Source organism: Fringilla coelebs (assembly GCF_963513975.1).
Source record: "Fringilla coelebs genome assembly, chromosome: 5".
Lineage (NCBI taxonomy): Eukaryota > Metazoa > Chordata > Aves > Passeriformes > Fringillidae > Fringilla > Fringilla coelebs.
Genome location: NC_140033.1, coordinates 12578088 through 12602912, shown reverse-complemented (window position 1 = coordinate 12602912; position 24825 = coordinate 12578088). Strand labels below are relative to the sequence as shown.

Below are 24825 nucleotides of genomic sequence, written 5' to 3'. Positions count from 1 at the left end.
CTTATGGCGCCGCACGCCGCCGCCGCCCCGGAAGCGCTGCGCGCGCCCCACGCGCCGGTGCCGCGGCAGGCACAGGCCGCGGCCATGGCGCTGCTGCGCGGCCCCGCGGCGGACGGGCAGCGCTCGGCCGTCACCAGGCCGCTCTCGGCCGGTAGGTACCGCGGGCCGGCGGGGCCCGCGCCCGGGAAAGGCCGCCCTGGAGCGCCCGCGCGGGCGCCGGGGCCAGGAAATCGGCCGGTCTGGAAGAACTTTGCTGTTTATTTGACTTTGATTGTCTCCGTCTCGCGTGCGGTGCCTCCGCCGGCACCGCTGCTGCCCGTGTGCCAGCAACAAGTCTGGGTTCGCTGCCGGAGGGAGGGGCCTGGGAAGGGGGAGCGGGAACGGGGGAAGATCGATCCAAATTTAATATTCCTGCCGCGGGTGCCTCCTCCGCTTCCAATAGGACCTTATTTAATATCCTTTGACACGTGCGTCCCTTTAACTCGAAAGCACCTTTCCAGATGCGAGAGCGCGGCGAAGCGCTGGGAAGTCCCGTCTGATGGGCACGTGTGCTGGTTCTTGCGCTCTGGTGTATGTGGAGCCAAAGAAAAGATTTAGAGATGTGTGATGCTGTTCTTGTGTGGGTTTTGATGGGGTTTAGTTTAAAAAAAAAAAAAAAGTAATCCACAGAAGGTGAAGTTGCTTTTATGTTTTTGCTTATAGCATCAGTACTCTGTCAAGTGGAACCTGTGGGAAGATGGTTTGAAGCGTTTATTAAGAGGAGAAACATAAATGTTTCTGCCTCTTTCCAGGAGCTAGAAGATGAGAAGGAACTTTCTGAAGAATCGGGGGATGAAGAACTGCAGCTTGAGGAATATCCTATGTTAAAAACCCTCGACCCAAAGGACTGGAAGGTATTCAGTCAATATGGGTTACTGCCACCTAGTTTGGCCCATCAAGGTTATATGCCATGCCCAGGTGCTAAAGATCTCCTTCCTCTTCCCCTCCTACACCCATGTGAATCAGTTCATGTCCCTTACCATAATATCTGGTGTGTGAAGGCAAACACCTCAAGATAAGATCTTAGCTTTGAGCTGCAGCTTTTTATTTTACTGCCTGAAGGTATTAAGTGTCTCTTCTCCCTGTCATCATCTCCTTTATTCTGGAGTTACATTAATATTAACAACAGCAATTGTTTCCAATTCAGTTTTCCAGTAATTGAATTTTCTAGTGCTTCAATCTAATTTAGATTAAGCTCCTTGAATTTCTATGACAGTGGCTTCATTTATTGATATTCAGTAATTATTCAGTAATTTATGACAGTTGTTCCTCTAGTCTTTTTCCAATATTTATTGAGAGAGGGAAGAATTCTCCCTCTTGCCTTTAAGAGATGGGGAGGAGAACTGCTTTTCTGCATGTGTTGTGGTGATTTAAGTTGTATTTTAGAGCATTTATTAGGGTTTGTGGTTCTTTTCTCTCAGAATCAAGACCATTATGCAGTTCTTGGACTGGGAAATATACGATACAGGGCTACTCAGAAACAAATCAAAGCAGCTCGTAAGTACCTTTCCCTCATAAGCAAAACCTTTTTCTCAGATGTGCACAGCTGGTTTCCAGTGAAAATACCTGCATGTTGTGAACAAGGTTTTTACTTTTTCCCAGGCCTAAAAGTTTTATTTGTGTTGCTTATTAGCATCCTAAATTCATATCACAGCTGTGAAATCTAGAAGCCTAAATGTAGGGAATTAAAAAATTTCCCATCTCTGTTTCTGGGAAGTGCAGCAGCATTCACAGGCTGTAGCTTTCTTGCTAAATTTCACTTTGGATCGTGTTCAGAACTTCAGTAAAGGGATAGAATACAATTTTTGTTTTATCTGAACTATTTTGTTTTTCATTAGAAATAACAACTAAAATGACGTTATTTTTATTTTTTTCAGTTTTGAAGCTAATTGTACACTTACAGATACTAAAGCACTTTGCTAGGCATAATAGTAGAATAAGTCTCGGACTTCTTCAGATGTTGAGGTGGGATAGAGTTTCTGAGTTCTGGTTATTTTATGTCCCAGCAAAGATGAAATCATGTTAATTCTGACTATAGTATTAAATCAAAGAAAATTCATTAACTACTGTTTTTTGCCAGATCTGACTGTTTGGTTTGTATTTTTATTTATTAGAGAAATGCCAGTTGGAATTACTGTATGACTTTGTAGTTTGAAACTGTTTCTGATGAAGCATTTCTAACTGTAATGCATTTATTTGTTAGATAAATCCATGGTTTTGAAACATCATCCAGACAAGCGAAAAGCTGCAGGGGAACAGATAGGAGAGGGTGATAATGATTATTTTACTTGCATAACTAAAGGTAAGCAATTGATCTCATTTGTTAGATACTCTCTCAATCTACTTGATCATCAGAAACATGTTTGTAGGCTTCATTACGATTTTAAGGAATTGTCAACGACTAAACAGCTGGAGAAGTTCTTTTTCCATTTTAGAAAACTGCATCAATGGATCACATGAGGTGTAACTTCCCAGTGGGTAGAAGCAGGAAGGGAATGCAGCTGACAGATGTTTGGCTGCTGTGCCAGCTGGTGACAAAATGTGACACTTGCAGCAGTGTACACACAGATGAACCTCTGCAGGTGGCCCCATACCTGAGATGAGCTAGTGAGCCATGGAGCAATTCCCCACAGGCACCAACAGCAGTTGAAAAATCTGAATTCTAATGTGCTTGTTCTGACAACAGGACACGTGTTGATTTGATCCAGGTCATCAGTTTCTTCAGCTGCTCATTTTTGCCCACAGATGAGCAAGTGAACTCGGGTGAATAACATTTCCCTCTTGCCTTAGTGGTGGACTTGGCAGTGCAGGATTAATGGCTGGACTCTGATTTTAGAGGTCTTTACCAACTTTAGTGGTTCTGTGACCCAGACCACCACTGCTGGCCAATTCCAAACCCATAGGGGCTGTTCTAGGTGTATGACTTGCATCTCCAGAAATACTTGAGAGCTTGGCTTTTTCATTTATTTTAAGCAAATTTCAAACTTCAACGGTAAAGTTGAAGCAAGAAGAAATCTTGGAATTCATGTTTCTAAACTTCCTTCTCTGAATGTCTCCTAATACTGGTTAGTGTGAGATATGTTATCTCAAACTAATGTTTTCAGCCTCCTTTGGAGTTGTCAGAAGGAGGAAGGTTGCCAAAGGAAATAGTTTTTCTCTTGCAGTCCTGTCTCCTGATGAGAACTACCTGCACATGAATTCAGGATTATGCTGTGTTCTACATGCATGGAGCAAAATATCATAGAACCTTGCCTCTTAATTGCTTACAATCCAAGTTTAGGGATAAACAGAAATGAAAGCACAAGGTAGCAAAGAAAAGGAATAATGCTCCCAGGCAGCATTTTGGAGGAAGGAAATACTAAAATGCAATAGTAGGAAAGGGGAACCTGGAGTAGGAGCAAACAGTAGTGAGACAGGGAGGAGAAACTTGGAAAGGTGGGGGAACACAGGTTGGATTCAGAAATTGGTCTGGCAAAGGAATGTGTGAGAGATACAGAGCTGGGGGAGCTGAGTGTGTGGGAGTAGAACTGGGTATCTGTAAGTGGAAGGGACATCTCTTAAATGGAAGAGGAACCAATGGACGTGCACAGAATTTCCTGCATCAGGAAAATGGTATGAGGGTTACTGAGGCAGGATAATTGGGGTCATTTGGAGTGTTGGTGGAGGCAAGTCCTTTCCCAGAGGGAAAGGGCAGACTGGCAGACAGCAGCTCACTGGTGGCCACTGTCATTCCTTCCTCTCTCCACTGACATGTGCAGTGAGATCAGCTTACAGCACTGCAGAGCACCAAGGTCTCCTCCAGGTTATCACCTCCCACATCCAGCCTTCATAGTGCAGTGTCCTCTGGCAGTGGTGCAGGCACAGAACTCCATGAATGATTGCAATACAAATTTGATTCCTTTGACTTTTCATTCTTACTGGAAAATAGTGGTCATTGTAAAACTCTGTACTTCATTGAGAAAAAAGTATGAGTACTGAAGCTATAGTTTTTGTGATTTACAGAATATAAAATTAGTAGTGTGATGCTCCCCAACTGCAGGGGTGTAAGAACAGGAAAGATGGGACTGTTTGCATGTTGTAGAGAGTTTATGTGGAGTTCTGTGTTCTGTTTGGATGTTTTAGAGAGTTTATGTGGAGTTCTGTGTTCTATCCAAGACTCAGTACAATTTTATCATGACCTGCAAAAATTCTAAGGAATGTTTCCTGTTCTTGCCCATTCTGACAACACATGAACTCAGGGACTGTCTTTGCTCTGTGCCTTAGTAGATAAATTTTGTCAATTTATCTGCAGGGATCTGGTGTGGGATAGAAGTCTGAAGATGTCATGCCCAAACTCCCAGTGTCTGAACAAAATTTACTGCATAAAATTAAATGTTGTCTGTTTTGTTTCATCTTAATGGTTAAATGTGTCCTTTTTCATAAATGTTTTCTTCCTACTTAGTTTAGCAGGAACAGACAGCAATGCTTTTTGGTGTCACTGAAATAATTAAATATCAAGCTCTACAGAACGCTACAGATAGATCAAACGCAGATCTGAGAACATCTTAAACATTTATAACTTTATGTGTGGTAACTTTCAGCTTATGAAATATTATCTGATCCTGTGAAACGACGAGCATTTAACAGCATAGATCCAACTTTTGATAACTCTGTACCTTCCAAAAGTGAAGCAAAAGAAAACTTCTTCGAAGTTTTCTCGCCAGTTTTTGAAAGAAATGCCAGGTAAGCTATGTGTGACTGCCTCTGCTGTTGCTGGAGAATCAGCATTTGCAAACTCTTTTGACATTGTGTTTGTAACAAGAGATGTATTAATTTGCTAGAAATGTAATACAACTAAAATAGTTGCAATTATTTTTTATTTCATTTTAAAATAATCTGAACTGTGAGCTGATGGCATTGAGTTTGATCCATGTGATTTTAAAAAAAGTTCTCATCTTCCTGTTACCTACTGCCCTTTTTGCAGATCTCATTGTTTATCTTAAAATTACTTACAGTACCAAAGGTTTGTGTGCTGCTGACTAAAAATTCCTTCTTTTAGTTATTTTCTTCTGAGAGTGAGACATTAACAGAAGACAGCAGTTAGAGTAATGATTTAGCTGGTTAAAAGAGAAGATAATTGTAGCTATCCGTACTTGGTGGTTCTCTCTTACATTGTGTGACCTTTTTCTGCATTTGATTCACAGTTGACTATTAACTTGGTATTAAAGTTGTCACAATAGAAACCTGCCAATTCTTCCCTGTATAAAAGTACTTAATTACATGAGGCACTTTACAACATTCTGAACAATTATTGTTTAAACTAGTCTTACTGAATCTTATTCCATAGACTTCAGACCTGGATGTGTGGTTGTCAGATGAGGTTTTTCCCTTTTCTGCAATGGAAGTTAATGCTGTGTCATGGAACAACAAATTCTAGAACAAAATGCAGTGGGGGCAAAGTATGCATTAATCCCTTGTACTCCATTAGAATGTGTGGGAGTCTTCCTGTGCCCTACCAGAGAGCTGAGTTATTCACAGAGCACTTTCTGGACACTTTCTGTAGGCTCCTCTGCCAGAAGAATGTGATAGAGAATTGAATATCTACAAAGATAGCTCATGCTCCATCAAGCCTTCTTGAGGCACAAAGCAGGAGGCACTCAGGCAGGAGAAGGTTGCTTTTTTGGGGAATCTCACCCAAAAATGCCCAATCTGGAGGATACTTAGGAGAAACTCTCCTGTTCTGTTCCTCTTTTCTGGTGCCCCCTCTGTGCTGGTGGGAGGGAATCTCGGGTTTTGATTCTGTACTTAACAAATGCCATGTTATGAAGATTGTATATATTATTTCTTTAATATATCCATGTATTTTCAGGTGGTCAAATAAGAAAAATGTACCTAAACTTGGGGACATGAACTCCTCATTTGAGGAGGTAGATGCATTCTATTCCTTTTGGTAAGTCAGCTGATGCCTCTGTTTCTATTCAAGACATGCAGTATAAAGGGCTTACAGAACCTTTGGTGTGTGGGTTGTTTGCTGTGGGCTGTCCCCACCTTCTGATGTCACAAAATTACCCCACAGCTGTTTGTGCCTTCCACAAACTGAGCCAGCTTTCTCCTGGCTAATCCATCCACTTGTTAATTCAGGGTAGCAGTGGGAATTTCTGATCATGGTGGCTGAGAGCTGACCCACAGACTGGAAGTCAGGTTTATCTCACCTAACCTGTGTTTTTAGTGGAGATATCTTAGGTGTTAAAGCTCCCCCAGTAAAGGGAGGTGTGTTTGGTCCAAAAAAGTCAGTCATACTTCTGTCTTGCCTTACCTGCTAAATATGGGTGCTCACTTAAAGATTAATTTCTCTCTAAACTCTCCTGACTGCACTGCATTTCCACGGCCTATGACAGAAGCATAGACAGCTGTAGACATTTAGAGTGGGCAAGACCAATGCCATCCTGAAGTAGGCTGTCCCACAGTACAGAGAGGTGTAAATCATAATCTTGCATTTTGACTTAACACAGTGGAATCACTGTAGGTGCAGAAAAATTATAAATTATGTATTATAAATTGTAAACAGCAGTACAGTTGCCTATAAACACATACCAGTAAAAAATGTAGCTGATGTTTAACAGATTTGCTGGTTTTTCATTCACTTTTTTTTTTCTTCAATTTACTTTAGGTATAATTTTGATTCCTGGAGAGAATTTTCCTATTTAGATGAAGAGGAAAAAGAAAAAGCAGAATGGTATGTAAGTAAAAATAATTTTGACAGGAGACTGAGAGGTTGATACAGAAAGATTTTCCAGCTTTCTCTTAGACTGTAAGTCATAGGAAGAAAGGTAGCTGAGCCAAGTCTGAGTTCCACTCTCCCAGCTTCGGGGTCAGTCGTGGACTTGAACTGAACTTACTGTAGGCTTCTTCATGTAATTGTAGTTCCTGCTTGCCTCACAGACGTGTATCTGAGGTGCTTTGAAATGTGAGTTCATTTAAGTCCAGATTTTCAATTCCTGCCAGTCCCAAGCACAGGTTGAACCTGGAGCCAGGACAGAGTGGATGAGCATGCTGGTATCACTTCTCTTTTTAACTTGTACTGAGAAAGTGATACTTCTAGAATTTGGAGAGATGAGTTCTGATGGCTTGATGCTAAAAATTATGTTTTAGTTGATGTAGTGATAGTTGCTGAATTACTCAGACCATGTTGAATTGGAAAATACATTTTGTTTTTATCATTCCTACAGTTCTAAACACAGAGTGTTCAGGTTGGAGCTTTAGTCCAACACACATTTCACAGGACACAAGCTCACTTAGTAATCCTTGTGAGACCATAATTTGCATCGTATGAATCTCTTCTTCCAAGTTTGGCTAGAAATCAGTTTTGTGTTTAGATTCAGTGGTTGGCTTTCTTCGTGCTGGAAACTGCCATATTTAGGCTGTAGCTAGGCATTTCTCTTCTCTTGTGCCTCTTCCTGCTACTGGATTTCTTGAGCCTCACCAGACCCACTGTTCTCTCTCCTGTGAAGATGCTGTGAAGGCGCTGTAATCAATTCCCTGTCACTTGTACTTATGGTAAATCACACAGCTGAACCTCTAGAATTTTCATTGGAACGATCTTGAATTATTTGCATAGCTCTTCTTTTCTGCTCATTCCTGTCATTAGTGTCCTTTCTCAAAGATGTTTAGACAAATGGTACCTAGTCTGCTGTACTTAGGAGAGAGAACTACCTTACAGCTGCTGTTCAGATGGTCATGATTCTTGCTACCCCTTCTTTCCAAAGGTGATGTTGCTCATGTTTTAAAGCTTCAATCTACTTGTATTAGTCTCCTTCTCAGTTATGGAGATTGGGTTTTTTTGTTCTGAGGTAGAGTGGTTTGGGTTGGAAGGAGCTTTAAACACCTCATAGTTTCAACTTTCCTGCCCCCTCTATTGTACTCTATGTGGTTGTGTGGATGAGGGTATAGACCCCCACTAAAAATTTGCCTCTTTCTTGACAGCACTGGTAAATATTTCAGATTATTTAGCTGGCCCATCAATAACCTGAGCTGCATTTCAGTGGAGTGAATCTGGCATGACTTTACCCAGAGTATCATGCTACTTCATAGAGTGTTGTTTCTGTGCAGTTGGGTTTACTTGAGATGACTGTATTCTGCAAAACAAGATAACTGTGGTATTGTTTAGACTGCTGTCCTTTAATTAAACCCTGTGCTAGCATTTCTGTTGTTTACCTCGAGTTTAATGTTAGGTAAGCAAGTGGATTGCATTTTGAAAATAAAGTCCATGATCTCATTCCCTACAATGACAGATAAGCAGCTTGCTTTGTCAGGTTTATATAACTGTGTAAACACTTAGCATTTTGTACATGAGCTCAGAGCCTGGAACTTAATTTTTTGAAGTCTATTTTTGAAGTGCTCACAGAAGAACATCTGTGTGGGGGGAAACTATTTGAGAAGCTTGTTGATGAATTTCTAGCAGTGGCACTGTAAAGCATTAGCACTGAACTATGCTTTCCCTTTTAGTCGAGATGAAAGGAGGTGGATTGAAAAGCAGAACAGAGCTGCCAGAGCATTGAGAAAAAAAGAAGAAATGAACAGAATTAGGACTCTTGTTGGTGAGCACACAAGCTGCTGTTCTTTAAAGAGAGATTTGTTAACTAACTGTGGAAGTCGTCTGCTTTTCTTCTATACATGATGCTTCCTTTCTTCTGCCAGACAATGCATACAGCTGTGATCCCAGGATAAAGAAATTTAAGGAGGAAGAAAAGGCAAAGAAGGAAGCAGAGAAGAAAGCCAAGGTAGAAGCAAAACGAAAAGAACAGGAGGCAAAAGAAAAAGTAAGTGAAGTACTTTATTTGGGTTGAAAAATTCTGCTTCATTCACACCTCCTGCTTCACATTCTAGATTTGTCACAAGACTACTGACAGAATTACCCTGGGGTTCAAAAATGTGTTGTCTTTGATGCCTGTGCAGCAGGCAGTGTAAGGCTGGCAACCTTCTGAGAATGAGATGGAAACAAGGAATGCAGATCTGAAACAAAACACCTTTGAAAACTGAGTTCTTCTGTTGCATACACTTCCTCTGGTTTCAAGGCAAGCATTAAGTGCATAAAATGGGTATGTCTGCTTGCCTTGTGCGTGTGGTTTGTGAATGGTTAGTTGGTATGAAATATTTTGAGGTAACAGAACATACTTGATAAATATGACCAGTTTGGAAAAGATGTTCTGAAAGTACAGGAATAGGAACTGTAAGGTGCAAAAAAGTAACTTAAAAGACATTAGAACGCTGCCAAATATGTCAGTAATGATGCAGGAGAAATACTGGACCATGAAGTTTATACTCCTGAGGCAGGAGTAAGAAATTATCTATGGTTTTTTTATCTTTGTTGTAGAGGAAGTCAGGATTTATAAACTGAGTGTTGTCACTCAGTGAGTACTTGACTTAATGCCACATGGTATGTTTCATCATCCTCAGATTCTTAGGAAACCAAATATTAAAGTATTTATGCATTTTTAAACCCCCCAACATATAAACAAAACTCCACCCAAACCAGAAACAACACATTTTGATACTGGATGACTGAGTGACCCTGTAACTATGTGACTTGGAGGATTTTTATAACTTGCATTTTTTTTTTCCTTTTGATTGCAGCAAAGACAAGCGGAATTAGAAGCAGCACGGTTAGCAAAAGAAAAGGAGGAAGAAGAAGTTAGGCAGCAAGCATTAGTGGCAAAAAAGGAAAAAGAGATACAGAAGAAAGCAATCAAGAAAGAAAGGCAAAAACTCAGAACAACATGCAAGGTATTTAACTAATATTACAATGAAACACAGGTTACGTCAGCCAAAGTACTGTCTTTACTTAGACCAGACTGTATCACGTGTTAGCTTGTTCTTAGGGCTGGAGCTGGGTATGGAAAGTGGGTTTACTAAAAAAAAAAAAGACAAAATACTGAAACACATACTTACATGCACATGAGTTATGAGTAAAGCTGACCAAATAGGTCCAAACACAGCAGGCTGAAGAACGCTGTGTGTTAGCCTTTGTCTGAAGGAATAGGACAATAAAGTTCAAGAACTTTGTAGAACATGTATTTCTGCTTCCAGAACTGGAATTACTTTTCTGATAATGAGGCAGATTGTGTTAAAATGATGGAGGAGGTGGAAAAGCTTTGTGATCGTCTTGAGCTAGCAAGGTAAGTCTTCCTGCTGCTGCTTTCTGCTCCTTTTGATACCCATTTTTCTACTAGCTCTCCATGGTAACTTAATAATTTATTTTTAGTCTGCAATGCTTGAATGAAGCACTTACATCCACAACAAGGGAAGGAGGAAAGGCGGCTGTAGTAAAACAGGTAATTATGCTGAGTGTCGAATCAAAGTAACAGAATAACTTGTGAAATCAACCTGTCTGAACTGAAGTAAGATACAGCATAGCTGCTGTGGAATCGTGCTTGGTAAAACACAAAGACTTGATTTTCAGAGTCCACAGGCAGAGGGATCTCTGCTCCACTTTACATTGTGCAGTTCATGGCTGGTCAAATTAACAGGGCCAGCCAAGAAAAAATGCACATTTTTATTTGTAAAGAACACAAAACTACCTCTTGTACAATATACAGAAACAGTAGAGGAATTTCATTTTGCCCAACAATGTGTTGCAGTTACCTTGAGGAAGGAGGGCAGTCTCTTCTTGTTATGCAAGAAAAATCCTAGTATAGTATCTGTGACTTGGGGATAGATCCACAAAAGGACTTAAGTGTGCTGTAGGCACTAGAAGGGCTGGTAGGTTGGATACCAAGGAATGGGAAAGGCAAGACACATGGAATCAAAATTTACCAAAACTCAGCAAGGATCTGCCTATGTTTGCCACCAGGGAAAAGCCATTTGAACTAAAAGCTGAACCTAAATCCTGCAGAAAGAAAAAGGTGCTTTCTCTCATCCACTGTGGATACACAGCTGTGCACTTTTTTCCATGGTGGGAAATACGATCTGCCCCCATCCCAGGATCAGGTTTACTCGTCAGAAAATTTAAGACTGAAATGCCTCTTATTCTGCAAGGGACTCAATACTTAATTCTGTAGGAAGTTGTTCTAAATGCAGGGCAGTCCCTTTTCTATCTGTTAAAACTATTCCACTAAAAATTATCTATCAGGTAACGTTCCTTTTGCCAGGAAGGTTTTATGAAATAGGTTTCTTGCTCTTGCCATTGGGCATCCTGCCAACAGCCATCTTCTAATACTGCCAAGATTGGACTGGGCCCACTCAGAAGCAGATAATTACAGATGAGTCACACCACAGTCTTGAGATGTGATTACAGGTCACAAAAATGTGCAGCAGGTTAACTTAAGTAGTTTTTAGCTCGCTAAAAAACTACACATGGCCATCTAACCCTGAGTACACACTTAGTAACTAAAATCTGGAGCTCATTCTAATGTAAAAGTTCTCTGTCACTATGGCTGTACTGACATAATCAGGCTTAGATACCAGTTAGGCTGGAAGATTTGAGAATCAGTGTCTTCAACATGGAGGTTTAATTATCCTCACTGGTCTTAATACTTTTGTGGATCTGCCCCTCTAAGTCAAGTGTTAGCCTAGACATTCATGCAAGGTTGAAAACTTTTGCTTTGATTCTGGGGGTATTCATTTAATTTCCTAGTGAACCTGTGATGGATTTCTGCTATTAATTCCTCATCTTTAAATCTTAAAAATATACACATGGAATGAAGGGAAATAATACTGGAACAGATAAGCTCCTCTGCTTCCTTACATATGATATACAGAACAAAAACTAAGCAAAATCCAAGGTTCAAAGGAAGTCCAGAGAGGGGGTTGTGTCACTGTAAAATGTAATAATAATTCAGTAAGTAAATAAATAATGCTTATTTACAATCTTTAGATAGAAGAAATAAATGAACAAATAAGGCGAGAGAAAGAAGAGGCAGAAGCTCGTATGCGCCAAGCAACAAAGAGCTCAGAAAAGTCAACCACTGGCGGTGGAGGGGGAAGCAAAAATTGGCCAGAGGATGATTTACAGTTGTTAATTAAAGCTGTGAACCTCTTTCCAGCAGGGACTAACTCAAGGTACTTCACGGGTTTGGTGCTAAAAGCCCTTACTAACAATTTTTAATTAAATCACAAGCATAATAAAACATATTTTCAGATCATCCCAAGTACTCTGTCAGTATAAGGACTTCCTAAACATCTTTCTTTTCCTTGACTCGAAAGCAGTCAGTGGTTTGTTTTTCCTTGCTACCATGCTCTGTGTGTCACTGGAGTTAGCTCTGGCCCTGTATCTTGTTTCCCCCCAGATGTGGGCCTCAGTCCATTACCAGGATGGTGCTGAGATGCCTGTTTGCAAGGGCTTACTCCACGGTAGGCTCCACTCCTTCAAGTGGAGAACAAAACCACACCAGTGACTGGGATGCAGCTCAGTAGGAATACAAGTGTGTAAGCTACTTCCAGGGGCTCCACAATGAATGTGAGGCTGGTTTCTCCTCTACATGGTAGGAGGAAAATACCCCAAAATAAGAGTTAAGTGCACCAGCTTTCTTCAGGGGAGAGCCAGAGGAAAAGGGAGAGGCTAAGATTTACAGAAAGCAGCACTGGCACTCAGCTTAGTGCTAAGCAAGAACAGGAGCATGCTTTAAATTCTTTTTCCCAGGAATGAAACGCCTTCTTCCATTTAGGATTACAAAGATTTCAAACACCCATTACAAAATTTGGATGCTTACTGAAAAAAAAATAGCTGCCATACTCCATGGAGATGATACCAGTGCCTGTTTCTGCAGCTCAGCAGTCAAGGCTCCTGTCTGAGCAGTGGTACTTACTGCCTTCCATTTTCTAAGAATCCACTAGGAATAATCTGGAGACCAGGACTGTTCCAGCTCTCTCCTGTTTAAGCCCCTTTACCTGATGTTTAGCTATTCTTCTGGGGGGCAGTGGACATAGGGTTAGTAACTACTCAGCTCTTCAGTGCAGCCTGCAGTATTTAATTCCAGAGGTGTTTAGGGAATTCAGGATAACAGCAATTAAGCAGAATTTTGAGGATTAGAGGTTTGCACTTACCTACATTCTACCCTATCTTTTTTCTGTTTTGGGAACTGAGGAGTTCACCCAAGCTGATTGAATTCTTCAGTTAGTGACTGAAAGCTTTCCAGAACAGCTACTCTGGGATTTTGCACGTATTTAAATATGTGTGAACTTACTCAGGAGTTCATAAAAATGTGTATAGGAGCTTGGCCATAGCTTATATGAAGGTGTTATGTAATATGCTGGTTAATCCTTTCTGTTCCTGCTGTAGGTGGGAAGTTATTGCCAATTATATGAACTTGCACTCTACTACTGGAATAAAACGAACAGCAAAAGATGTCATCAATAAAGCAAAGAGTCTCCAAAAGCTTGGTATCTATATTACCTTATTTTTGTACATGGTCTGCCTGCTTCTGTACAGCTGACTTTTCTGTGACTGGAACTGTATTTCTTAAGAAAATACTCTGTACAGCCCCAAAAGAAATGGAGGATTTAGAGGAGTATATGTGATTCAGTGTTTTCATCCTTACTCTTTTGTAAGTCAGCACCTCACAAGCAACTCTCAGAAACTCTCTTAGTGTAGCTTGATACTCTGATGTCTGGGATACATGAAATACCAGGGCTCAGAGAGAGATAAATGGGCCTCTCAGAAAGCTCCCTACAAAGGAGGGCATCTAAAATAAATGGAACTGATGAAGCTCTAGTTTAAAAAATTAATGGAACCCAACACCAGAGTAAAACACCTAAATGAATGTGGCTCATTTCCTCTTCAAAAATTAATATAAAAATGAAAAATGAAGGCTAGAGAGCTCTGGAATAAGGTCGTAAGGAAATTACACATTTCACTACAGAAGGAAAAAAACACTAAATTTTCAAGAGGTTTCTACATTACAAACCACAGAGTGGCACGAGGAGCACCTGGATTTTCCTGCCTCTGTGACACAGTCATACCCTGGGCAATGCATGAGTTTTGTGCCACAGCCCTTGAGAGAATAATCCCTCTTGATTCTGAGGAAGTTGCAGATTCAGGTTTAAGATTATATGGAACAAGTATTCCTCTGAGCACTATAAAGCAGGATCAGGGTTGGAGAATCTGACACTGAGAAAACTTTTTTTGACCCTGAATGATTTTTTTTTTAATCTACCACCATCTTTATAGTCATTTTAAAGTAAGTAGAAATTCAGGTTTATGATTTTGTGAATGTTATTTTCATTATTATTACATCTGGCTTTACTATTCTTGCAATAATTCTCTTTAATGTCTGTTGCTCATAGACCCTCATCAAAAAGATGACATAAACAAGAAAGCATTTGACAAATTTAAAAAAGAACATGGTGTGGTGCCTCAGATGGACAGTGCTGCCCCCTCAGAACGATTTGAAGGTAAAGGTGAAAAGGGAGCCCTTCTTGTGCACTTCTCTCCCCTGGGGCTCTTGGGAAGAAAGTAACACAGAATTTCTCAAGATTTGCTTAGAAACATTGATAGCAAGTAAGTGATGCAGTCTCTGGTGCCAGATTTGAGGGTTTCTGGTACACACTAGACACCCCAAAACTTCAGGGATTTTAAATCAACTATAATAGGTTTTACAGTATTTTCTAGATTCTTTTTAAAATATCTATTCTTGCTGTCATTTTTGCATTTAAAAACAGGATCACCTCTAGATTCATCCCCTTGGACTACAGAGGAACAAAAACTTTTAGAACAAGCATTGAAGACTTATCCAGTAAATACTCCTGAAAGATGGGAGAAAATAGCAGCAGCTGTTCCAGGCCGGTCAAAAAAAGACTGCATGAAGCGATATAAGGTGAGGTCCCTCACCTGCTCCTGGGACTGGCACCAGTCCAGGTCTTGAGAGAATCCTTGCCTTTGCTGTTCCATGAGATACTGTCCCAGAGACAGTATCTGACACAGGCAAAATGATGGAACCTTACATGAAACTTTTTCGTTTTGGTAACTCAACCCCAAAAGAGCAGTAAGGACTAAATGTTCCTCAGTGAAAATAGTGGCTCTGGAAGCTGGGAAAGAAAGTCTGTGTCAGGAAATTTGTTTTATAGTTTGACAGCAAGCTCCAGTAGATTAGATCCTATCCCTAGCCTCCTGTAGGTAAAGTGCCTGGTACATGAGGATTGACCTTCCATTAATTGATTAATTTCTAAGAGAAATTGGTCGACAATATTAAACTACGTAGATTTCTCATTATGTTGAGAAGTAGAGTGTTTCACAGTGAATATATGTAGTGTACAAAACTACAGCATTGTTCACAAGTTAGGTGTTTAGTTAAGTTTCTTTTTTCCCCACCTTCTCTGCAGGAACTCGTGGAAATGGTCAAGGCAAAGAAAGCTGCTCAAGAACAAGTGATGAATGCTACTAAAGTCAAGAAATGACTCTTACTGACAATCCTTGTTTTATAATAAAAATGCAAATACTGTACATGTTTCCATTCCTTTCTTCATTATACAGAAACACAGGAGGGGCTGGTTCTTGAGTTTTAATCTTCTCAAAAGCAACTCCAAAGTTTTAAACGGGTGTAGTTGATTTGTTGGGTGTTTTTTTGTTTTCCTGTTTTTTAAAAGCTAAAATACGCTGAAGTTCTTGTTATTCGCTATTCACGCCGCCAATACATGCCACTGCAGATTTTGCTATACTCTGGAAGTTGTTCAATTGGACCTGGAAATTAAAGAAAGTTGGCCATGACACATGCTCAGCTCGCAGCAAGTGGTCTGGAGGGGTTATGGGAGGATAGGGAAACTTATATCACATACCCACGGCAGCAACTGCAGGATGCTTATCATAGATGTACTTTGTGCAGATTTCTCTAATAGTCTGGGCATCTATAGCCTAAAAGGGGTAAAAGAGGCATCTTTGTTACAATCCCATCTTAAAACCGGTTTTGATCTTAATTTTGTGTAAGCCAAGGGAACAGGAAACAAAACACTTGGAAGTTTTCTCAGTTGGAAATGTTTTCTCAGCTGAAAAAGAAATACGATTTCTATGTTGTTACTTTCTGTAGCAAGTAATTTTTTTGATGGCCTTTTAAAAGTTGCAACATGAGTGCCACTTACTTCAATTCTTGCCTCAAGTTCTGGAATTGGGATTCGGCGCTTATAACACAGCATTTGTCTTCCAATGTCTTCACAGATTGGTGTGGACCCTAAAACAGGAAAAAATGCTTCAGTTACCAGCCTATGACTCCACAGAGAATAAAAAGTTCTCATAAGTCTCACCATCAAGTTGTAGCAGCATATTTGTCTTTAGAAGATTTTTTGCTCGAGCTACTTCATTTTCTGTAACGCTTGTGCAAAGTCTTATCCTGAAAAAGTTTCAATCCAAAGGCATTAAATAATGGTAGCACACGATTGCCTGTGATAAGGTGCAGAGGCATTACTGCACCTACCAGGCACTACTTTTCTGTAGACAAAGCTGGTAAGACAGCTTGGAAAACTAGCCATGGGTACAAAGCAGCAGCCTAGAAGTAGGGGTTTTGGAAGTATATCAAGATACCCAAGAACAAGCTCTTTCTCTTACAAGAGCTGTATTTCATTTTATTAAATAAATATTTTGAGGCAAGTGCATTCTGTACTTGTTATCTTGAGAATGGAGGTTGCTAAGAAAGCAGGAGCCAAGCAACAGGTAATTAGGTAACAGGCAATTAGCTAGAAGGCAATTTAGTACTTCCTGGCTCCTCTCTTGGTGAGATAATAATTTGCCACACTGCCTATGGAACATTTTGTGAGGAGAGGGGGGTGGATTAAATAGCTTAACACTAAATTCTTGTCCCAGGAATCATCTGTATCTTCCCTGGTGCTAAGCTGCAGCAAACAGAGTCAAACCTTTTTCTCCACAACTTAACAGGGATTTCATAGAATAATGGTATACAGGAAGTGATTTATGTAAATAAAGAAACTCCTCATTTTCAAGATTTGTTTCAACTTCACCCCCTTTAAATCAAGGGCTTTTAAGTAAAATATATGTGTGTTTAATAGCATCTGCAGTTCAAGCTTTACAGTCATCTATGGACATTCTTCAAAACAGATTTAAGCCTCAGATGAATGAATATTGTCTAGAATCATAGGTTTCAAAATTCCATATGTAACAGCTCAACTTTTCCCTATGTATTCACTAGAGCTGTCTAACACCAGCATGTGATACATAACTGCAGCAACTGCAGACTAAAACTGTCTGGTAACTGCACATTCATTATTCTCACCCACAAATATTTGCTCTTTCAGTGGTGGCACTTGCAGCTCACAGGCTGTACACTGACTGAGTAGCATACTAAAAGGTCTGACAGCTTCATGACTTCTGACATTTCCCAGTCCAAAAAAAAAAATCCCTGCTGTGTTTTCTCGTGCAAGAAACAAAACCTACATCTTAAGCTATTGACTCCATATAATGGTGCTGAAAACTGGGTGCTGGGACTTGGCTTTGGGTGCCAAAGTTTAGAATTTGATGCATTTGTTGTTCCCAGGCAAGCCCAAGCACAGAAAAATATTCTCTTTATTTTTAAATTGTATTCCTCCACTAGAAACAATCTTTTCAGAGAAACAGTTGGTAGCTTACCATTCTTTCTGAACAAAGTGCACCATGTCCTGAATAGTGGATGGCTCACAGACCATATAGAGTCCCCACAGCCCTGTGTCAGTGTAACAGGTGTTGAAGGACTGGAAACTGTGACACAGGTTACCATGGCAGGCAATCTGAGCAAGTTTACTGGATAAATTCTGCTGAGGAAAAAGAAAAAGATAATACTTTATGAAGTTTTTTGAAAGCTTACTAGTCACCTCCGTGATTTAGCATTTTCATTTCAATGATGACAGAATGTGCAGTAGTAGCTACAAGGTTAATTAGCAGCTCTTCATTTCAACCCTTTCTTTCCTTACAGGTTGTATCATGTTTCAAAATAACACCCCAGATTTGAGCCAAAATCACAAAGACACTTAGGTTCAAGAAAGGGACAGTTAATTACTGATACCCACAGGTTCTGGTGACATACAGGTATAAAACATCCTACATTCCATGAGGGCTGGCAAACCTCTGTTTTGGTTTAGAACCACTTCCTAAGATTCTCCTACATCCTGGGTAACAAACTCTCTGAGACTCACAACTGGATGCCCTTTTCTGTCCGGGCAGTACCCAAGCCAGGGAGATCCCACCAACCTCAGTGAGAGCAGGATGGTGCTTGCAGGTTCACTCACCACTCCTCCTCCAAAGGAGCGATCCCAGTTACCTATCAGGGTGTTGGCTACCATGAGGGGGATGGTGTCCGGGTCTGACCAGCCGGCCGCTTCCACGGCAATGGCCAGGTGTGCCAGGGGCATCTTGTCATCCCTGATCCGAATCTGCAACACAGCACGGCAGCTCTAGCGCGACCTGTACACGCTCAGGCACGGGCAAGTTAAACAACAGAAATCAGACTTTGCCACTACAGCTGGATTACAAAACATGCACTAAAACTAAAGTATATGAAGATTAATTTAACATCAGCCTTAGCTGGTGTTCCCTTGGGCAATTTCAGATCACTTTGACAACATTACAAGTTGAAGCATACAGAGAAGCATTATAAGTCATTTTACAACTACCAGCAGCAAGGAAATCTGATGACTTTGTAAAATCTGAAAGGAGATGGGAACAGGACGTGGATGCCTCAGTTCTCTGCCACATCCTTTAAATGAGTGATTCTCAATAAGTGGAAATGCTCCAGTAAGAGGATAAAAGGACAGTAGGAGCAGGGATAAGGAAGGTATTCCTCCAGGAAGCAATGAAGCATACAAAGTGCTGGCAGTAAGGCTTGTCCAAGAAAGGATGGGAACTACTGCTTTGGAAGCAGCTACTCCACTGCCATCACTGGGGGCTAGAAACCTTTCCATGTGCTGAGTCTGTGGCACAGCAGCCCTCTCTCCTCACCAGACAGCACATGTCAGGGGATGTAAGGGCCAGCTCAAAAAGCCACCCAGCAGCTTACCTCACTACCTGTGAAGCTACAAGGTGGCAGGGGTGGCAGTCCTCCTTCTGGAGCAGATGGCAAGTTTCCAAAATGGCACTTCGCCAGGTCAAGTAGCTCATCGTGAGAGACCCCTGGACAAAGGTATTTCACATGCTTTGTGATGTTACTCTGTAAACAGTTAATTTAAATTGCTGCACAGTTTAAAGACTCAACCAAGCACTAATTTTTTGTGCCCTTGCTTTAATACCCCACCTTCAGATTCTGCACGCATTCCCTCTATACAGAGCAAGATCATCATGATTCCCACTTCTTGGTTCTCGTTAACAGCCTCCCACTAAAACTACAGCAAATCCAAATCAAGCTCTTTGCTCTCTTTCAAGCCTCAGTGTTACTTCTTTCTCTTGCATTCCTTGCCATTCCCCTCTTCACACCTTCTAGGACCCTTTTTTCCGCCCACATGGAAGAATGACTTTGGCCTCGAATTCACTTCTTGTTCCTGATTTAAGGTTTCTGGAATATTACTGACAGGAAAAGGGAACAAAAGCTCAAAGGGTATGACTGCACAAAATACACAGGACTACACAGGGCCAACAACAAACAGGACCTACTGAACAATGGGTAATTCACCATGTCATGCCCACAGACTCAGGCCATGGTTTCAAGCACAGTTTCACATGATTGAGGGTGAGTATCCCATACTGACCTCCAGCAGCAGCCAAGACCATTCTGGGTCCTTTGTAATGTGTTGTTATGTACTCCACCAAGTCATTACGATTTATGGATCTAGGAACAGGAAAGGAGACAGGACTACTGTGTCAGTAAAGTTTAGAGTAAAAAGAGATAAATGTATGTAACAGTACAATTATCAAAGCAATTAAAAGTGCTGCCACTGTTCAGAGCAGAGGCAGAAAGCTAAAATAAGGGTGACTTTTCTAAAAAGCAAATAGGAATTGAATAAAAAGCTCTTCTAGCTTCCTGAGGAGGAATGAGAATTCCAACTCAGACAGGTGGAGACAGGATGGACTAATGATCTCCTTTCCTTTGAAAGCAGCACATTTAGCAGTCCTCTAATCTGTACTGGTCCAAACAAATGCTGAAAGAGCAGTGCAAACACCGTGTGCTTACAATAATGCCTAACATGTGACCTATACGAAAAAGAAGTATTTCCAATTTTGTGCCAGATGCACTTAGGAGAAAAATATGGCAAAAAAACCCAAAGTCATGCAGAGAGCGTCTGAAGTTCATATAGCCTTTGATGCCTGCCTACAAGGAAACAAAGGCAGTACAGGGGTTCTACTCACAATTATACTCAGTGCAATTTCAGCTGCCCTCCAATGTAAAAACGAAATCTGACACTTCTCTACATTTTTAGCTAAGTCTCTCAATTTATAAAAGTTACCACACAATTAAAGACAGATGCAGTTTTGGACATACTTGATATTTTCAGTGGGTCCTAAAATGGTCCGTCCTAGGGCTGTATTCTGGTAGGCTGTGGCATGAAGGTAATCAAAGACAACTTCTTGCAAATTGGTTTCAACCTCTTGCATCTCTCGAAGGATAACTCCTCGCTCACGCTCAATCTCTGCCTCTCCCAGGGTACTGTTCTGAATTATGTCAGCAAGAATTTCCACAGCTAATTGCAAACAGAAATGGAAATGAAAAAAGTCTTTTCAGACTACTAGAAGAATCTGGTTCCAAAAGTGAAACCCACCTCAAAGAGCAATAAAACTAGCAAGGGGACAGGAAGAGAGAAGTCCAAAAGGTATCTTATCTTGGGACTCTGAAAAGTATTTCAAATATAAGCTTCCCTGCTGGCTCCTTCCCAAACCTGCATTCACACGTTCTTGTGAAGTTCAAGAACAGACTTTTCACAGGCAAGGAAGGGACTGTAACACTGCAAAAGCATCATTCTGTGTCATCTCACTGGAAGCTGGATAAGCATGTTGTTCTTTGCAGCTTTTCTGATGAATGAGAGCAATTACCTCTTGGTAAATCTTTTGAAAAAGCCTTTGCATAATACACAGTTTGTTCCCTGGACGTGTACGCGTTCAGATGAGCCCCCATGTTCTCAATCTCTAGCTCAAGGTCTAACTGAGATCTCTTTTTCGTTCCCTGAAATAGAACAATAAGAAAATCACATTAGACCCTCCAATTAATCTACTCATCGTGACTACTTCTTGTCTGGAAAAGTCACGATCAAGAGAAAGAAAATGTGTTCTGGAAATAAACCAGGCATCCTAATCTCACCAAGCTTGAAAGTCAGATGTAAATCCTACTATGCTCCCAAATGAAAATAAAAAGCTGGCTAAAGGGTGACTGTGTGTCTTCTAAGACTACCATAAGAAGGTAAAAGTGACTTAAAAATTAGACCTGTGTAATCTATAGTTGTGTAACACACAGAACTAGGATTCTAGCTTCATTTTCTAATGGAAACCAAAATAACCTGTCCATGTTATTTTTCTCATTCCAATTTGGAAAACTTTTTAAACAACTCTAACAAAGTTTTCATCATCGATCTTTAAAGATAAATAACTTAAAAATTCACTGTAAATGTCTACATCAATCTTCACACTCACCTTGAAAGCCATATGCTCAAGAAAGTGAGCGGTTCCATTGTTCTTCTCATTTTCATACCTGCTCCCAGCATCAATCCAAAGTCCAACCTCAGTGAAGAAAAAAAAAAAAGTCATTTTCTCAGCTAATAGCTTTGCCATGGCTTTTTCCTTAAACAGAGCAGGTTTTCAAGAAAAAGAAAATTCTGATCTTCACAAAAAATTTAGTTACAAATCTACAAAGCCTTAAGACTTCTAAGTCATGGCTTAAGTTCTAGGAACAGTTACTAACAAATATTGAAATGCAAATGTCATTTAGTTCCACAAGGAAATGAACAAACAGGAACAGACACAAAACCGTCTTCCATTTGTAAGTTACTTACTGTGCACGTTGAGAGTCCAGAGTCTTCAGAAGCTACTTGCAAGCCATTTTCCAAAGGACTCACCCTAGTTTCAGGGACATTTAAGACTACTTCTGTTGCTGCTTTGGAAACTGTGTGCCTCCCTGTTCCAACATGCACAGACTGGAAAGGAAAATTATCAGTCACACTCAGATTGTTTAGTTATATCCAAGGATGCTTTTCTGACAAATGCATTGCTGAACTCAAGCATTAAGTCCATGGATCTTCCTTAAAGCATGCATTTATAAGGGAAAGAATTCAGGACTGCTATTCACCACTACTTCACATAAGGGAAGCAGTGACTGAATCTGAAACAAACCCTGAAGATAACTACAAGGGAGGAGATGCATCTGCTGCCTCCAGGGTGACACAGGAGCTGATACTCTCAGCAACCAGCCACGCTTGCTTCCCACTTCTGCCAGTAAGAGCCTGCAGGACCTTTACCATCTGGAATTCTCCTGGGTACCTGCTTTCTAAAGTGAAGCGTGATAGAGCCCAAGGGACTGCAAAGCCATCAGCCCTTGATCAGAGCAGCACAATCATGGGGCAGTTAAAGCACATTAAATGAGAGCAGGGTAGAAAAGAAGAGAAGCAGTTTTTCAATAACAAGAAATGCAAATATGCATCCCAAATTCAAGAAAACAGCTATCTCAAAAACAGTGATTTCAAATGTTTCAAACAAACCAAGATTTTTCTCCCCATATAGCTGTCCTAAACATGAATGCACAAAATCCAGCTTTCAACCACTCTCCTTCTAGAATAGGTTAGATCTCTTAAAACGCCCTTATTTGAGAATCACAGCACAATTCAAGTTTGAAGAGACCTCTGGAGGTCTCTAGCCCAACTTCCTGCTCCAAGCAGGATCAACCTGGTCAGACCACAGGACTTTTTGCACCTGGGTACCGACAATCTCCAAGATGGTGAAAAACTGCACAGCTCTGTGAGCAGCCTGCTCCACTGCCTGACTGCCACATATCCAGTTTTTCCTCTCTTGTTTCAGCTTATGCCCATTGTCTCTCCTCCTGCCACTGTGACAGGCCTGGTTTTATGTTCCTAACAACCTTCTCCTAGGTGCTGGCACAGATACTTCTCACAGGTCCAGCTGAGCCACGGCTTCTCCAGCCTGAACAAGGTCCGGACCCTCAGCCTCTCCTCACGGGGCACATGTTCCAGCCCAGTTCATCCCTGCTGAGCATCCCCAGTTCACTGACATGCTCCTCACACTGCGGAGCCCCGGACCGGCTGCCGCACACAAATCCGACCCCTTACTACAAACCCACCCCCTTATTACACCTCCCGGCGTGCACCGCGCCGCCGCCGCGACTACAACTCCCAGCACGCACCGCGCCCCACGGCCTTCAACTCCCCGCGTCCCCTCAGCGGCAGCCCGAGCCCCAGCGCTCGGAGGCACCGCGGCGCCCACGCTCCCCGCGCCTCCCTCCACTCCGCTCCGTTCCCCTCGCCGCCACCTTACCCGCTGCGCCGCGCCGGGCGCTCGCACCAGGCGGGCGGACCACGGCAAGAGAAGCCGCCGGGCCGCTGAGCGTGCTGCAGACGCCGCCATCTTGACACCGTGGTGGGCGGGGCGGGGCGGGGCGGGCGGCCTTCGGGGGTGCGCAGGCGCAGGGCAGTTCCATCCGCCGCCGCCGGGGGGCGCAGCGGGGCAGCGTAAACCGCATTGCTGCGTCCCAGGGGAGGTGGGAATGTCCATGGAGAAGTGGGAATGTCCCAGGGGAGGTGGGAATCGAGAATGTCCCGGGTGGGAAGGTAGCCGCAGGGACCGTCGAGTCCAACTGCTCGCCCTGCACAGGACAAGCCCAGCGATCCCACCGTCTATCTGGGAGCGTTGTCCAAGCGCTCCTGGAGCTCTGGCAGGCTTGGGGCTCGGTTTTAATGGTCCCGCTGTCCTCAGTGCCTAGAGCAGGGCAGGTCCCTGAGCAGCGCAGGTCGGGAAAGCGTTTTCCTGCCGATATCCCCGTACGGCTCGGTTCAACAAACACAAAGCGCTGCCTTCGCCTGCCCCGGGGGCTGCCATGGGCCCATCCCTGCGCGCTGCGGCTCCTTCGGCAGGGCTGGCTGAGGGCGCTGCGCTCCCTGCGGGACAGAGCCGCTCTGACTGCCAAATCCCGAGGCTGGAATAACCTGGCGTCTTCTTCTGGGAAGTGTGTGTAACGGAGCCGAGACACTTGTCACGGCTAGCAGGGCTAGCGGTAAATGCAGCGCCCGCCGAGCCTGTGCCGGCGCTGGTGACAGCTCCAGACACGGCGCTGACTCCAAAGGGCTGGGAATGGTCACTGCCAGCTGCCAGCGGCACGGAAGGGCTTGTGGCAATGCTGCTTGACAAGAGCCACATTTGGGCTGGGAAGAGTTCTGGAAGTGTACCAGTGGAAGCAATTTCAGTGCCGAAGCAATTTCGTGCTCACGTTTGGAATGTATGGCTATAGATAAATAGGTACAGACATGCAAGAAGCAGTGCTCGGTTTCGACTTTGTAGTTAATTTTTTTTTCATTTTTTAGGAACTTTAAATTTGGCTAATGAAGCATTATCTCAAAAATTAAGGAGAACCAGGGTGAAATTTTGTTATTTGTCCCACAGTATGTTAATTGACACAATGCAAAGAAACAAAATATTACTTAAAAAATAAATCTGTACTACTTATGCTGGGGGAAGCAGTGTTTCTAGGTTAGAAAAATGCTTCAAATACCATCTGACACAGTACTTCTGACACCCTCTACCTCTCAACAGATACCACAAACCTTCCCCATCTTGCCTGCTCTAAGAGGAAGAAAGCTCAGCTCTTGGCACATGATCAGGAGAAAGAGGTTGAAAAGGGTGGGAACTGTGGATGTTCCTGATGAACAGGAAGAGGTTGAGAATGGTGGGAAATGAGGATGCTTCTGCCC

General features: G+C 42.1%; 2 protein-coding genes across 4 annotated transcripts; one reads left to right on the top strand and one right to left on the bottom strand.

Annotated features, from left to right (window-relative positions):
• Positions 1-12: 12 nt before the first annotated feature.
• DNAJC2 (DnaJ heat shock protein family (Hsp40) member C2) lies at positions 13-15454 on the top strand. 2 transcript variants are annotated; one of them, XM_084205315.1, is made up of 17 exons: positions 13-151; positions 703-893; positions 1461-1536; positions 2243-2341; positions 4620-4761; positions 5888-5968; positions 6689-6754; positions 8524-8615; positions 8716-8837; positions 9652-9801; positions 10105-10193; positions 10280-10349; positions 11891-12075; positions 13295-13395; positions 14299-14406; positions 14674-14828; positions 15334-15454. In XM_084205315.1, exons 1-17 carry the CDS (start codon positions 85-87, stop codon positions 15406-15408), a joined length of 1869 nt encoding a protein of 622 aa, XP_084061441.1. In that variant the 5' UTR covers positions 13-84; the 3' UTR covers positions 15409-15454. The 2 variants fall into 2 exon arrangements, with proteins under 2 accessions (XP_084061441.1, XP_084061442.1); XM_084205316.1 differs by having other exon boundaries at positions 86-151; positions 792-893.
• Positions 15455-15549: 95 nt separating this feature from the next.
• On the bottom strand, positions 15550-23499 carry PMPCB (peptidase, mitochondrial processing subunit beta). Of its 2 annotated transcripts, none has more exons than XM_084205317.1 (13): positions 23396-23499; positions 21904-22044; positions 21545-21631; positions 20951-21080; positions 20403-20601; positions 19672-19751; positions 18987-19099; positions 18220-18363; positions 17585-17748; positions 16249-16334; positions 16087-16175; positions 15787-15862; positions 15550-15691 (listed from the first exon to the last, which is right to left on the bottom strand). In XM_084205317.1, the coding sequence occupies exons 1-13, from the start codon at positions 23483-23485 to the stop codon at positions 15627-15629; spliced, it is 1464 nt and encodes a 487-aa protein (XP_084061443.1). In that variant the 5' UTR covers positions 23486-23499; the 3' UTR covers positions 15550-15626. The 2 variants fall into 2 exon arrangements, with proteins under 2 accessions (XP_084061443.1, XP_084061444.1); XM_084205318.1 differs by having other exon boundaries at positions 17585-17745.
• Positions 23500-24825: the final 1326 nt, after the last annotated feature.